Genomic DNA, 15,488 nt, shown 5'->3' with positions numbered 1-15,488 from the left:
ATTGGATAGTCTTTACTGGCTTTTTGTTCCCCTTCTCCCCGCACAAGTTGTAGCCCAATTCCCCCTGTGGTATCTTAGAAATTTGCTGCTTCTTTTTTTAAAAAAAGCAAAGAGGTATTCCGGCTGGCAGCAATAAGAGTCAAATGTCAGCCTTGTATGCACAGTAGCTGCCACAGAGTACATTCTGTGCTTTTTCAAAAGATCATTTTTCAATCCCAAGATTTTCTCTGGTTATTGATCAATAGAGAACTCTCATAAATCCCACTGGGGCAATACTTAAGATGGCTGACATCCAGCAAGCTACAATTATCTATAGACAACATGAAAGAAGCACAGAATGTTGTGTTCGTTCTTCTTGTTTAATTGCTGCAGATGAAGGGGGAAGCTAGAATGATAATTTTATGTAAGGGTCAACTGATTTTTTTGGAGATACGTGAGGCATCTTCCCAAGAGTTATGGGTAATATTGACTACATCTAGCCCATCATTACAACCTATCATGTATTGTGAGTGAAATTTAAAAACACAGAGTTTGAGACACAAATTAACCGTCTTGTTTTGGATCCAGGGACATGGGTGCAGAATGTTCTGTCTCCCTCTCAGATGGCACTTCCTGATAAATTGCTTGCATTCAACTCTGGCCACTTGAAATACTGTTTGTGGTGATTTGCACACCTTGCGGGTGGGGGAAGTTAAGCAGCAAGTCCTTGCGTATCTGAGAAATCTTTACTGATTACTTAGGTTTGATTCCAGGGGGAAACCAGCCCTGCCGCATCAGTTGACCAGAGTCAGAATAGGTGCTTTTCTTCTCACTGCCAGAAAGAATCCTACTCCAGAGCTTATGTTCACTCCTGTTTTCTTTTCTACTGTTTCTATTAGATTGAGATCTTCAGGGGGCAAGTGATTTACTATTTTAATTTTCAAACGGTGCTTAGTAAATGTTCACACTTTTAAAAATTGTTGTTCTCACAGAAAATTTATTTTTATATTTATCTATAACATTTATATCCCACCTTTCCTCCAAGAGGTTCAAGGTGGCAAACATTGTTTTTTCCTCCTCCCCATTTTTATCCGCACAACAACCCTGCGAAGTAGATTATGCTGAGAGGCAGTGACTGGCCCAAGGTCACTCAGTCAGCTTAATGGTTGAGAATGGATTTTAACCCTGGTCTCCCAGGTCTTACATCACTCTGGCTCTTGTAACAGTCACAAAATATTGTGAGCTCCATTTAAAGTCAAAATGGCAAAATAAATGGATCCAGGGAGGGCAGGGGAGAGGAGGCAATAATATTCCTTTCAATATTTTGGAAATAAACCTCTGAACTCTCATTGTCTGGTGATTTGTTCTTATATTCCCTTGCAACAACTTTGCAGGTTGAGGTCTGGTTGTTCATTCTGTTATCCTAGTGTTCCCTTTTGGAAATAAAAGATTCCCAGACTGTGTTTCTCAGGCCTTGTCACACACAGCAAAGCTGTTCAAAGTGAACTTTAAATTCACTTCCCAGTTCCGTCCCCAAACCACAACATGACACTGTCCTTTATACCTCTAGTAATTAGGAGAAGTTGTCAAACAGGCTTTATGACATATTTCATGAGTTTGTGGCTGAGTAAAGCAGCTGACTTAACCCCATGGTGACTTCAGAAGGATTTTCTACATCTGATATTTATGATTAGTGCCATTTAATCTGGAGCTGCTGAATAAGTAGCATTTCACAAAATATGCAAACTTTCATTAGCTTTAATATGGTCCTTCTGAAATTATCTTAATGTTTCTGCACTGAAGAAAGGATTGGATCAAGTCAGCTGAGGAACTGCACATACTACAAACAAAATAATCTCTGCTAGGATACTACACATATCTTTTTTTAAAAAAGTAGTATTTAAATAGGCATGCACAGGAAAATGAATTTTACCTACATAGCATTGCTGAGCTGCTGTGTTTTAACTTCATGCATCACAATTCTCAGCAGTTACAATTCTTCATCAAACAAACCCCACAGCAGTTGTAAGTAAATCCATTCATATTTGAGAATGTACCGTATTTCATTTGCAAACAGATTGACTATATTGTTGAGATCATAGAGTTCTACAAATGTTGCAGAATTTGAAGGGAATATATTCTGATCCACTGCAAGGCACAAAAGAATATTATTTATTTACTGGGTGCCTTCATCTTCCCCAGATGCAACAAAACATGACTCTCCCATATCAGTCTCTGCAGCCACAGCAAGTGCTGTAACTTTCCAACGGTTTGGCTTCACCCCCCAAAACAGACATCACTGTGAAATAGTCTCTCTCAGACCCATTCTCACAAGTCAGCTCAGGAGAATACCATGGTCTACGGCAGTGTGGTCGAATGCATGGTCTGAGGGCCTTTATTGGCAGCCCGTGGAAACATCTGATACCCCCCTCAGGACTTGGGCTGCCTTCCCAAAGCCCACCTCCTTGCTTACACAGCTTTGGGAAGGCAGCACAAAGGTTGCAGGGGGCATCAAATTTTGTCCTGGCTCCCCCCACCCTGCCATACAACAGGGTGCGGCCCACAGGTTCTGTACTGAAATACTCTTGTGGCCCACGTGGTTTGGGAGGTTGGACCATCCTGGTCTATGGTATCCAAAGCCACCAACAGGGCTGCACTCCCCATGTCCTTCTCCCAGTGAAGGTGACCAAGGCCTATTCAGACCCATAGCCATGTTTGTAGGCAAACTCAATTTTGTTAACTAAAAATAAATCTTTAAATGTGACCTGATCAATATACAAACTCATCCCAGGCTTCTCATAAACTCTGTTCATCATACTGAAAAATCAGTTGCTGAAAGATCTGATTCATTAACACTATTGTTTAAAATTCAAATGTGATATGTTGTTTTATTTACCCAATTTAAAGAACCAAAATTCATCCATCAGCTAGGCTCAAAACCTTAATTAAATTGCCCAAACTCAACTTTGTTCAGTCATATGTTCATCAATCAAATAAATAAATGGTCAATGATTACATTTAGTTAATTAAGTCCATTTAGCTTAAGAGCTTCTTGAGCAAAACACAACTCCTTTAAACACTTGCTGCCGATAAGACAACTCTGTGCTTTAAATGGTTGTGTGTGCATTTTCATTAAGCAAAAAGCCAGACAATAATTTTTAAAAGAAAGAAGCTGACGGGGGGCTGTGGTTCCTTAGTCTAAGACCAGGGTCTCTAGCCCTTATCTTTTTATCATTTTTATTGGTTTTCTTATTTTATTTTAACAATATCTGTAATCATTACATTACATTCAAATTTCAATTCCCCCCTTCCCTGCTGACTTCCCTCAACTTCCATCCCTGGTTTATTCCATCTCATATTACATTCTGCTGTTTATATATACTTCTATATTGTCATACTATTGGGCTTCTTGTTTTTTATAAATAAAATTGCAAATGTTTATTTAAATCCTGCCAATGACTCTAATTTTTGTTGTTGTTGTTGTTTCTGCAAATATGATGTAAAAGGTTCCCATTCTTTTTCAAAGTCACTATTGTCTTTTTTACTCAGTGTATCTGTTAACTTTGCCAACACTGCCATTGTTCCTTTGATGGTATTTCTCCAGTCTTCCAGTTCTGTGCTATCAGAATTCTTGCCTCTGTCATCGCATACATAAATAATGTCCGTTTTTCTTTTGGCAGTTGCCCTTATCTTTACTCTTTATCCTGGGCTACAAGCACCACCACCTCAAATCTTTTTTCCCTACTTTTCCCAGGACAAACACAATTCCCTTTGCAGGAGTAGATGGAGACAGGGCTTTTTTATGTTCAGCCACAGATCTCATCCAGTCATTACAGTTCAACCGAATTTGTGGCAGTTACATAATTTATAGCACAAACGTTAAAGCACTTTGACTGCCATGCCCATGTATAGCTTAAGGAAAAATATTTTGGCCCACTTTGAGTGGCAGTGTTGCAAAATGGTGTTGATGGCAGGTTCTGGCAAGATCTTGACCGGTGACAGAGGAAGTGGGGCAGGCTAGTTGCCATCTTGGAGGTTTCTGCCACCCAAGGCAGCTGCTTCACCCCACCTCATGGGTGGGTCAGCTCTGTTTTGGCCTCTTGAGAGCAGCAGTACTTCAACATAATATACTAAATTCTGTAAGAATCTTGTAATAAGATTACTTTAGCTGTTCTGGTTTACCGTTTATGAAGTGCTCTGAAGTAATGAAAAAGACTGGCATTGTGGTGGAACTTATGATCACCATACCACGTATTATGAATACATTTAATACATTCTTCCCGTGCATTATGCAGAACACTAGAGTTTGTTCACAAATCCTAGTGATGAAACTTTGAATAATTACAGTGTAATTCTACACCTGCCTACTCAAAAGTCCTGTTGAGCTGAATAATGCTTGCTCCCAGATGAATAGCTTAACCCAGCCTAACCTGTTCTATAAGGTGTAATTGTTCATGAGACTGACTATATAGTTCTTCAATAACTTTAACTATCTGACCCTGCAATGTAGTTAGAAAGAATGTCGGGTAGTGCAAGACTACTTCTAGGTAGAAAATAAGGAAGGGGAGCTCTGGACCAATCTGGAGCTGGTTGAACACAATTTGGTCTGAAAACAGCTAATTTGGTTTGGAATTCAAGATTTGTCTGAAGCAGTTGCACAGCGCTAGTAAATATGAATAGGACTGAGCTGCATATTTCTGCGTTCATGCTCCAAGACTGAACATCACTCAGCTGGAGGTACTGGGTCTGGTGAAAATTTAAATTTTTAAAGAAGACTGGGTGATAAGAACACTGCTAAGATTTTTACCATTGCTCATCTAGCTGGTCGTACGATAACTGATTCAAGTGTTTCAGGCTTCAAAGCAATTATCTATTTCCCCCATTAAAGCTTCACAAGGCCTTTGGTCATGGGTAACCCGGGTTGTAACTCACGTGTTTTACCTAGAAAACCAACAAACCTTGGTTTTATGGACACAGAACTTAATGTCAGGACAGCAGACTAACCTGTAAGTCTTTCCAAGGCATCAAATCCATGCTTTAGTGCAATAATATCAAGGAAAGAAACAGTCCCATCCTCAAACCTACATGGATTGAAAAAATAAATAAATCACATTGCAATCAGCTTTTGTTGCTTATTCATTTACACACTATAAAAATCAAAAGTTATTTAGCAAAAATTCATAAACCTTAGGAAGATATTGACCTAGATATAACAATGCAGAGAATGGCTCTTTCTCATAAGAGCTGCAGTGGCACCATTTCAACTGGGGGGGGGGGCATAGAGCTTTCTGTAGCACGCTCTACACGGGGCTACCTTTGAAAAGTGCTCTGAAACCTCAACTGGCTCAAGAGCTGCAGCCAGGCTGCTCACTGGGACTGGTTATAGGGAGCAGATGATGACTCCCTTGCTACAACAGATCACTGGCTACCTGACTGTTTCTGGGGAAACCTGAAAGTGTTGGTTATTACTTATAAAGCCCCACATGGCTTAGGCCCAAGCTATCTGAAAGACCATGTTCCTTCAAGTTAACCTACCTGGGTTTTGAGATCTTCAGGGGAGGTCCTTCTCCCAGTCCTGCCACCCTCACAGGGACATGGGACAGGGCCTTCTCAGTGGCTGCTCCTAGAATCTGGAACTCCCTCCCACGAGAACCAGACTGGCTCCCTCCTTTTTATCCTTCCGCTGACAGGTCCTTCTTTGGGGAATTGTCTGCTTTTAATGAAAGGGCTGGTGCCATGCTGTTTTATGGGAATTATTTGTCTGTTTTAAAGTTTAAACAGGCTTTATAGTTTAATAGTTTTAATTTGATTAATGTTTAATTGTTTTTTAATGATACTTTTCTCTGTTTTTAGCCATTCTTGTTTTTATATGTAAACTGCCTTGAGTCTCGCTCAGGGAAAATATGGGAATATATATATTCAGTATTAAATTACAAGAAAGGGATTTGCTTGACTTTTCAGGTATTTCATGGAGCATATCCAAATATGTATAGCAACCAAACAAGACATCACCATAGCCAAAGTGAATTTGGTAGAACTGCCATTTTTTCTCATCTAATAAATGTTAAATTAGTCTTGACTCTTGACTATGGGAAGGAAATTCAAAGTGACTCCATGTGACATAGTTGAAAGGAATATGCAAAGATCTTTTATGAGTAATAAGTAAAGAAATATAGCAAAATTAATCAATGTTAAAATGATGGGGGATTAGAAGATAAGTGGTTAATAGCGGTAATGGTTAATTTAAAAGAAAATAAGCAATATTAAAATTAGTCAAAATAGAGGAAGGATTTGCTGAAAATAAATTAGAATTGGAATACAGAAAGGGGAGGTGTGAGGAAGTCGAGAAAGTAAGCTACAAGAAATTAAGATTTGAATTTATATATTTCTTTTTGTTTTTTATGATTTATACTGTTTTTTGTTTGTTATTGTGTTATTTTGTTTTGTTATGATAAAATTTGTTGAAACTTTAATAAAAATTCTTTTAAAAAAAACCAAAGTGACTCCGTGTATCTGCAACCCCAAGATGGGAATTTGACCCCCTGACTTCCAGCGTTTCCCAGGCGGGGTTCAAAAGTTCAAGCAGCACACACCTGGCTTTCCTGTACTGGACGATTCTTCTTCCTCAAGGGACTATCTGGTGAATCTCTCCTGTAACACGTCACCACAAGGGAGAGCTCAACCAGGGTACAAATGTCCTTTCTCCGTAGGGGCTTATTTTGAAATGGTTACCTTAATCCCCCCCTGTAGTATTTGAACAATGTCTTCTTGGGACTAAGAAACTGTATTAATTAAAACTCAGATATTTAACATATTAATCTCTCTAGAGAGACCAATCCCAGGTTTAAAGAACCCATAATAAACTTTACTTGCATTGGTTTGAAGGAAGATAATTAGAACAGACTGTCAAAATACTTCAATTAAGTCTCCAACAGTAATTATTGGGCAGGCCAATCCCCAAAGTGCTTGACTTAGCATGAGCCCACTAAGAAACAAGATTTGCAGGGCATTGGGGGAGAAAAAGAAAATGATCACTGATGCCAGAGAACCGGGGGGGGGGGGGGGCGTTCTTGATACAAACTACAAGTTGGTATACATTGCATCAACTTATAATTCAGCACATGCACACAAAAAACTCATTTGCAATTTATCATCTTGCAGTACAGACATCTTACACAAGGGAGAAAACATAAACCTGTGCTCCAAATCTGCTGGCTAGGAGGCTAAAGAAAAGTAGTTCAGTCTTACTTAGGACTGTGGGTGGTATAATTTGCTCCTCTATCTCTCTCTCTCTCTTTTTAAAAGAAAAGTGAGATGTGTTAGTGTCTGTCTTTTCCAAGTGTGAGACACTGGCAAATAGTTGCAAAGATGTTAACAGCAAAAGAGACTCGGCTAAATCATGTTTGATGTGTTTTTCATTTGCATGTATTTTGTGGAGACATTTATTTCACCCACCCACAATACAGGTGACTCCCCACTTACACAGGGGTTATGTTCTGGGCCCTCCCCACATGTTAAATCACATAAAGTGGGGAGCATTCTCTAAACATCCTTTAAACGCCCTCTCTGCCACTCTTACACCAATCCATAACAAAAATACTGTATCCAAAAACAACCAGCACTAGAATTGAAGCTCTGGGGCCAACAGGAAGATGGAGGATGCGCAGGAAAGAAGCTGCTGCTGCTGTGCTATCCCGCATGCCAGCTGTTAGGTGGGGAGGCTGGAGCAGCCTAAACAACAACAAAACCAATCCTTTTGGGGTAGACGGGGTAGGAAAAATAGAGAGAAGGAGGAGAGTCTCAAACACTGATGGATTGGAGGAGAAAATGAACCAGGCATCTCCAAGGCAGAGAGGGAGAGAGAGAATGTGGGGTATGTGGAAATACTGTGCATAGCATCTGTGAGGGGGGGGGGATATGTCATCCCTGCACCAAACAACCCTCAAGGGAATCCTCTGCTGTAAATCTCCACATAGGCTCTAAAAGCATCCCCTGTCTCACCCAAGAGATGACACTCTTCTTTGCCAAATCTGAGACCACTTGCCAAAACCAAGGGATTCCCTGATGAGTGTATCAAATGCTTACATACACAGAACTGTGAATTACTGGCAGAACTTCAGTCAGAGGAAGCCTAGAAATATGTCCTGTATAACAAGTGCAAAGCAGAATTTTATGAAGCAATCCTGCTATTTTAAAATTTCATATTCTATTTTAAGTGACATGGGGGGAAGGGAGGCAGGCAGGGGAATAAGAGAAGTAACACCAAACACACTAGCAAGAGATAAAAAATGAACTCAGAGGGTCTTCGGATGTGACACAATTATGTCATACCCACATCCTGCTCATGACAGGCACCATTTTCACCTGTTCTGCTGTTATAACTGCCAGAGATGTATTTATGTCACTCTAGCATTGCACTGACTAATACCTCTTGTGAACCCATTTGCAAGTTTGAATTTCAGCAACACAGAGATTTAACCCTGGGTTGGGGAATTTTAATATCACTTTTCCTTTGGGAACAGAGTTACCAGAATCCTCCATACTGGGCTAAAAGTAGATTAGCTACCAAGGCTTCAATAAGTCCTGTTCCTTGCTGGAGAATTATATAATATATATTTTTTAATCCCGCCTTTCCACTCAACAGATACACAACATGGCTTACTACCATAAGGTTTATAGTAAGTTCCCTTTGTAACTAACCATATTGAAACCCCATTATTTCTACAATTAACACAACAAAAGGAAAGCTCCAGGGCATAAATATTTACTCTCCCAAGGTATGAGCTAGGTTCATGGGCTCTGTGAAGTGGAGCGTTTAATGAACAAGGTTTCACTGCCACAAAGTACCTGTACTTGCCCTGATTGGATGGCCACCACAGCACTAGAGATGGGAAAGAAAAGAGCAGGGGTCAATCAGAAAATCGCAATGTTGACATATAGGAATAACATACTGGTACTGAACCTCTGGCTCAGAATCCAAATGTGGCCCTCCAGTCCTCTGCACCTGGCCCCTGGGATTCTTCCCAAGCAATGCCTCTGCCCTGGCCACACCCCTCACTGGCTCAAGACCCTCCTCAAGTGCTTTGGCCTCGCTGGAAATGTCATGGAAATGGGACCAGCCCCCTTGTTTCCTTGAATACACAGCAGAATTGTCGCCTACTGCACACAGGCAAGAGTTGTGTATATTGCTCGACTCACTTTTGCCTTTGGCCCTGCCAGGGGCACCGACTTGCCCCCCACGTTGAGGGGGCCCGGTATCACATGTTGTCATATGCATGACCTCATGCGCCCCTCTGCGCGTCCCGCCCCCACCCAGTGCATGAGTGCTCACCTGGTGGTGGCAGTGGGTGGGCTACACAGCTCTTCACCCCCCACACAAGCTCTCACCTGGCAACAGCAGGGGGGGTGCATGGAGGGTGATCTTCACCCTCCGTGCATCCCACCCGACTGGCAGCAGCAGACTACACAAGATAGTGGCCCCCTCAATATTGAGGGGGCTCAGCCCCCTACCCACAAATAATGAGGGGGCTGAAGCCCTTTCCACACCCTCCGGTTGGCGCCACTGGGTCCTGCCCAACACTGGCAAGCGGCCCATGAGGCAATGAGCCCTTGGGCTGGAAACATTTCTCTACCTCAGTGATGAAAAACAGGCACTCACTCTAATGCGCCCCAGGTCACACAGGGCTTCAAAGGTCAATATCAGAACCTTAAATCTAACTTGGAAACAAACTAGCAGCCAGTAGAGCTCTGCTATATGGGATTAAATATTTTATCTATACCTCTTGCCTGTCCTTTCCTGACTACTTCCACAGCTGAGCACTGGCAGCTGGATGACACAAAACACACACAGACAATCTGGCATTCAATGCAGTAAAATCTGTAAAGGAAACATTTGAAACTGTTCCAAATATTTTCCTATCTTAACCTCAGCCTGTTAGGATTTTTCAGGTCATGTAGATATATTGCCTTGATTTACTACCTAAGTTTATGAAAGTATGTTTTCCCCTGTACATATTAATGTTTGCCTTTATAGCTTGCAATTACTAGGCAAAATCCCAGCTGTGATTACATTTCAGTTATAATTAATGACAACTGAGTCAAAGTTATTATGATGCTATTTGTCATACTGCCTGAAATGTAATTTGGAACATAATACTAAGACCCACTTCTGTGTGACAGTTACTCAGCAACTAAGTCTTCTTAAGATGTCCTGCTGAACATCTTGAAAGCTAACTATATGCAGATTATTTCACAGAAAAACAGCTTCAGGCTAAAAACACATGGAGAAGTTTCCAAAACCCAGTAGAAAGTGCTTGAATCGATGTCATTGTTTAGTGAAATATGATAATTAACTAATTTAGGCATGCAGAGAGAGCAAAAGGATGAAATGGAAAAAAGTTACTGAATTGTTCCAACTAGATGTGAAGAGAGGCAGCACTTTCCAGAGTACAGCAAATTAAAATGAGCTTCATTTTCTCCTTCCCTCTTTCCACATTAACACAGAGTCTGCTTTAGCATGCCTGTTTTGGGTTTGGGTAATCCCTGGGAGTGTCTGATCAATTTTACTGTTCTGACACTGAATCAAGCTTAAGCATCACTCGATTACTGAATCCAACTTCTTAACTAGCAATTGAATTTATATTCAACTTCATATACTGAAGTTCATATATTGAACTTCAGCACAGTTCTATGAGGCCATCAATTAGCCTTGGGAAAATCACGAGGGTTACTCCTCTTATATCAGCTCAAGGGCTGCCCTGAGGGAAGTCGGAAGAAAAAAAGTCTATGCCAGTAAATTCCATCAATCTGCCTGAGAAAATCTGCATTTGTTTGTTTTAGTATATAAAAATTGGGTAGTTTGGCAGAAGATTGTATGTAAATGCAATAAATAAATGTATAACATCTTGTGACATTGGTACATTTGTCCATAGAAATACAGTGAACTTTAAGGGCTGAAAGCAACGGTGTGCAGTCCATCAACTAGTGGGACTAGCCTAGCCCCCTTAATGTTCCCAGCAGCACCTTTCTGTGTACCCGCTTAGCCAGTGTCTCCAGGCTCCGTGTGTGTGTGTGTGTGTGTGTGTGTGTGTGTGCGCATGTGTGGGCATAGCCAGGGGAACAGGAAGCCCCAAAATCAATAAAAATCTATAAAAATACATAGCTGAGGTTCCCCAACAAAAGGCCTGTCTCCCTGACAAAAATCCTGCCTACGCCCATGTGTGCATGTGCATCTCTGTGTTTGTCTCTCCGATTACCTCCGCAAAGGCTGCAAAACTGCATGACCCTGCACAGCAATACACATGCAAGAGCAGGAAGGGGCTGCTTGAAGCAGAACTGCAGCCGCTCCTCCTTCATTGTAAAGGAAGAGCAGTCGGAAAGCCTATGGGGTGGGAGTGGGAGACAAGAACCCTGGAACCTTCATATCTCCCTTCCTCCCTCCCCACCTTCAGCCTCCGTGTTTGTGTGTGTCTTTTGAAAGCATGGTGTTTTAATAAAACAACCACCTAGCTCAGGGGTAGGCAACCTAAGGCCCGGGGGCCGGATGCGGCCCAACTGCCTTCTCAGTCTGGCCCACAGACGGTCTGGGAATCAGAGTGTTTTTACATGAGTAGAATGTATGCTTTTATTTAAAATGCATCTCTGGGTTACTTGTGGGGCATAGGAATTTGTTCATTAATTTTTTTCAAAATACAGTCTGGCCCTCCACATGGTCAGAGGGACGGTGGACCGGCCCCCTGCTGCAAAAGTTTGCTGACCCCTGACCTAGCCCCAATCTGCCAGAACCTGAAAGAACAGCAGCAACATTCAACAACTAACAGCACAATCATAGAAAGGGAGATGATGAAGAAAGCGGGGGTGTTTAAAATGTTTTGTTTTTTTTTAGAGAGAGGGTGGAATCCACCTTCCGCCTGGGGTTGTCTTTTTGAAAAAAACAAAGCAAAGCCATCCCCCCCTTTTTTTTGCAAGGTGCTAGGAATGGGCAAACTGACCGGCTGGGAATGGACTTCCTTGGGAGACTGAAGGTTTTTAGGCATCTGCCAGGGATGTTTGAGTGGAGATTCCTTGGGGTCCTCAACTCTACAACCCTAACTGTTCCCCCATGAAAAATTCCACCTCACGCCACTGGCTGAAAGGGGATTTCAACAACAGCTCTTTCCCCTCTACCTCATAAAGCCAAAGATTTCACATTCTAAGGAGACACAGATAATGCAGGAGGGCAGCTATTAGCATCACAAGATACTCCTCCAGCCATTTCAATAACACCTCATATCCAAAGTAAGGGAAACAATATTTTAAGTGGGCAGAGGGAGGGAAACAAGAATAGTCCAGAAATGTCCTGAGTAGCAATATATTCTTCAAACAGGCTTTTCATACCTACTAGAAGGGGGAAATTGCATTGCTTCAGTTTCCTAATCAAAAATGCCTGTGTTGGAATTAGTCTTGTTCCTGAGAACTCTGCAGCATAATAAAAAAGTTTCTCCAGTGGTTTTCGCCCCAATTTTCATTGTAAATGGATTTAAGGCAAGCTGCTAAAGTGATTTATTTTACCAACATATTCTGCTGTCATACTAAGATAAACATATAAACTCTTTCCTTGTTACAAGATTTTAGAACACAGCCTTCCTTGTTACTTCTTACCTCCACATCTTTTTAGAATGTAATTTATTAAATGTGCTGTAATAGCTCCCAAATACATTTCAATTCCTGCCCTGTGAATGGAGGTCTTGATTCAAAACCATTAAAAACTAAATTCCTTGTATCATTTTTTTTCCATGTGGGGAAGATTCATTTGAAAAAAGGAGTATAACATACCCCACACCATATGAATTTAAAAATTTAGTTGCTTTGGTGGAAACATTGCCACTGTTGGTAAGAAAAACAATCCAAATGTTGCCCGGTAAACAATTAATTAATAAACAATGTATCTGCAAATAAAAGTAACAATCCATCACTCTGATTTAGAGTCTCGAAAGTTCTCAAAGGAAAACTTCTCTGTATCCTCTGCCACAATCATTTCAGTGCAGAGAATGGGTGATGGAATGCACACATCAATTCATTTCCTAAGCGTCCTATATCATTTTGGGGTCCAGAATCCACAGCCAAATGTAAATGCTGGATAATTAGGAAGCATTCCAGGTTAGATTATCCAACAATAAAAAAATTAACATATATTTTAAGAGCTCTTCCAGTTTCCACACATTTATCCAGTAAACACGTAGAACCATCCCAGACATAGTCTCAGGTTCTAAACAATGTACCAATTCCTAAACATAGGAGTGCACATATTTACAAAAGCGTATATGCGCCAAAGAGGCAAAGTACTGGAGGTTTATGGTGTGGAAACTAGGGTCCACAGCACTCACGTGTCATGAACCATGTCATGAACCAAAGGATCCTCACGTCCTTGTCTGACATGTAATTTCTTATCTTACACTAAGCATATATTGAACATTTACTCAGAACGTCCTATGTTACAACTCTAGGTCACTCTGACACCATAATCTAAAAGCCCTTGCTTACAACATCACAGGGGACAATGCCAAGCTGAAGACTGTTGGGCAAACAGTTCTGGGAGGAAAAAAATATATCTATTAACATTCTCTGCAAAATATCTCTAACTGCCACACACTGGTGACAAATGTGGCACAAGTAGCAATGCTGACAATACATTAGGTCACATGCCTAAGGCACCAGCATTGTGAGGCAATCTCTCAGTCTACTCCATTTTACTGTCAGAGAGAACAATGTACCATGCTCCGTAGTCATGTGTATTTCAAGAAATTGTGCTCAGGAACTTAATTTCTTCTCTTAAGAACATCACAGTTCTTTAGATAGTTAACAAGGACCACAAATAATCTTACTCATAGGGGCATTCTGTTTGATGGTGTCTTCAATAATGATTGAATGAAGCCTGGTATTTTTCCCAGAACATGATGGGAAATAAAGTGTGTATGTTAAATTCTCCATGTGTGAGAATAAAATTTGAAAAGGCAAAAAACCCCAGTGCTCACAGGCCCAAAACTCACTGTACATGGATTCTACAAGTCATTCCTGATTTGTATGCCTATGTGTTTTCCATTTTATGCTTTGGCACCCTATTCAATTGCTATGGCTTTATATGCATGTCTCAGAGAATATGCACATCTGGTGGGTGGGGTGGGAAGAGTCTGTCTTGCTCTCCCACCAGGAGGGCATTCTAAAAAAAACAATTCCCCTTTTAAGCAGCCTATTTGTCTTAAAGAGGAGGAACCACTATTTCAATAAACACAATGGCGAATTATTCTAACACAGAAGATTCTAAAACACAAACTAAATATGGAGCGCAATAACCGTGCTCCCTCTTCCTACCCTGCCAGAAATCATAGAATCACAGAATTGCAAGATTGGAAGGGACCTTGACAGTCATCTGGTCCAACCCCTGCAACTAAAGCATACATGACAGGTGACCATTCAATCTCTGCTTAAAAACCTCCAAGGAAAGAGTCCACCACTTTCCAGGGATCCATTCCACTGTTGAACAGCTCTCACTGTCAGAAAGCTCTTTCTGATCTTTAGTCGGAATCTCCTTTCTTGTAACTTGAATCCATTGGTACAGGTCCTACCCTCCACAGCAGGTGAAAACAAACTTGCTCTACCTGCCATGTGACAGCTCTTCAGATATGTTAAGCCATTCCTGTTTAGAAGGTTCTTTTAACAGCTAGAAGGTCTCCCTCCCTAGGGAAAGTTTCCAAAGTCAGGGACCCCCAAAAGAAAAGGCCCTGAATCTCATTGTCCCTTTCCATACATCCTCCCTAAGAGCTGGTAACTAGGTTATATTTTGGATGGGCTTTGGAATTCATAAGCAATCCTGGCTGTAAATTCTGCGCTGCCTTCTCTGTACAAAGAAGTATTGAACTCAATGGAACCGAGCATGAATATCTAAGCCAGGCTTCCTCAACCTCGGCCCTCCAGATGTTTTGAGACTACAATTCCCATCATCCCTGATCACTGGTCCTGCTAGCTAGGGATCATGAGAGTTGTAGGCCAAAAACATCTGGAGGGCCAAGGTTGAGGAAGCCTGATGTAAGCACAGGATTGCAGCTTTTGTCTGAACGTCACCAATAATGGCTTTCATAGTAGAACAAGGGTTTATAATTAACTAAGATTATCCAGTTGACCTTATTATTCAAACACAGGACTGAGGGGCACACTGACACATCAGTATATATTGTACAATCAGAAAAAGGTCGTGATGGTACTAAGGGTGGGAGGGAGGGCAGGGAGAACAGTTAGCTGCCCTTTGTACTGTACTGAATGCAAAACAGGGAAGCCCCAAATACTGAATTTCACAGAGATCAACAGGAATCATCTTGCGAAGGCGAGCAATACTGCTGTGTCTCTGCAATAACTTTCAAATGCAAAGGCACAGAAGAATTAACAAACCCTAGAGGAGATTGAATGGAAAGAGGTACTTCCAGATCTGTGACACTCACAGAGGCACAGCAGATGCCTCCTCCTTCTCAACCAGG

At 41.3% G+C, this 15,488-nt stretch overlaps 1 protein-coding gene across 2 annotated transcripts in view; it reads right to left on the bottom strand.

Annotated features, from left to right (window-relative positions):
* MOCOS (molybdenum cofactor sulfurase) overlaps window positions 1–15,488 on the bottom strand; it is a 252,479-nt gene that overhangs the window by 216,485 nt on the left and 20,506 nt on the right. For both annotated transcript variants that reach the window (XR_014557437.1, XM_083709266.1), the window contains exon 5: window positions 4,984–5,060. Coding sequence is in view for 1 of the 2 variants with exons in the window: in XM_083709266.1 (XP_083565392.1) it covers window positions 4,984–5,060 (77 nt within the window). In the remaining variant the exon portion in view is untranslated. The remainder of the gene's footprint in view (window positions 1–4,983; window positions 5,061–15,488) is intronic.

The sequence above is a fragment of the Podarcis gaigeae genome (genome assembly GCF_964106915.1).
Source record: "Podarcis gaigeae genome assembly, chromosome: 13".
Lineage (NCBI taxonomy): Eukaryota > Metazoa > Chordata > Lepidosauria > Squamata > Lacertidae > Podarcis > Podarcis gaigeae.
The sequence above is the reverse complement of the archived record's forward strand: the minus strand, read 5'-3'. Positions and strand labels throughout refer to the sequence as shown.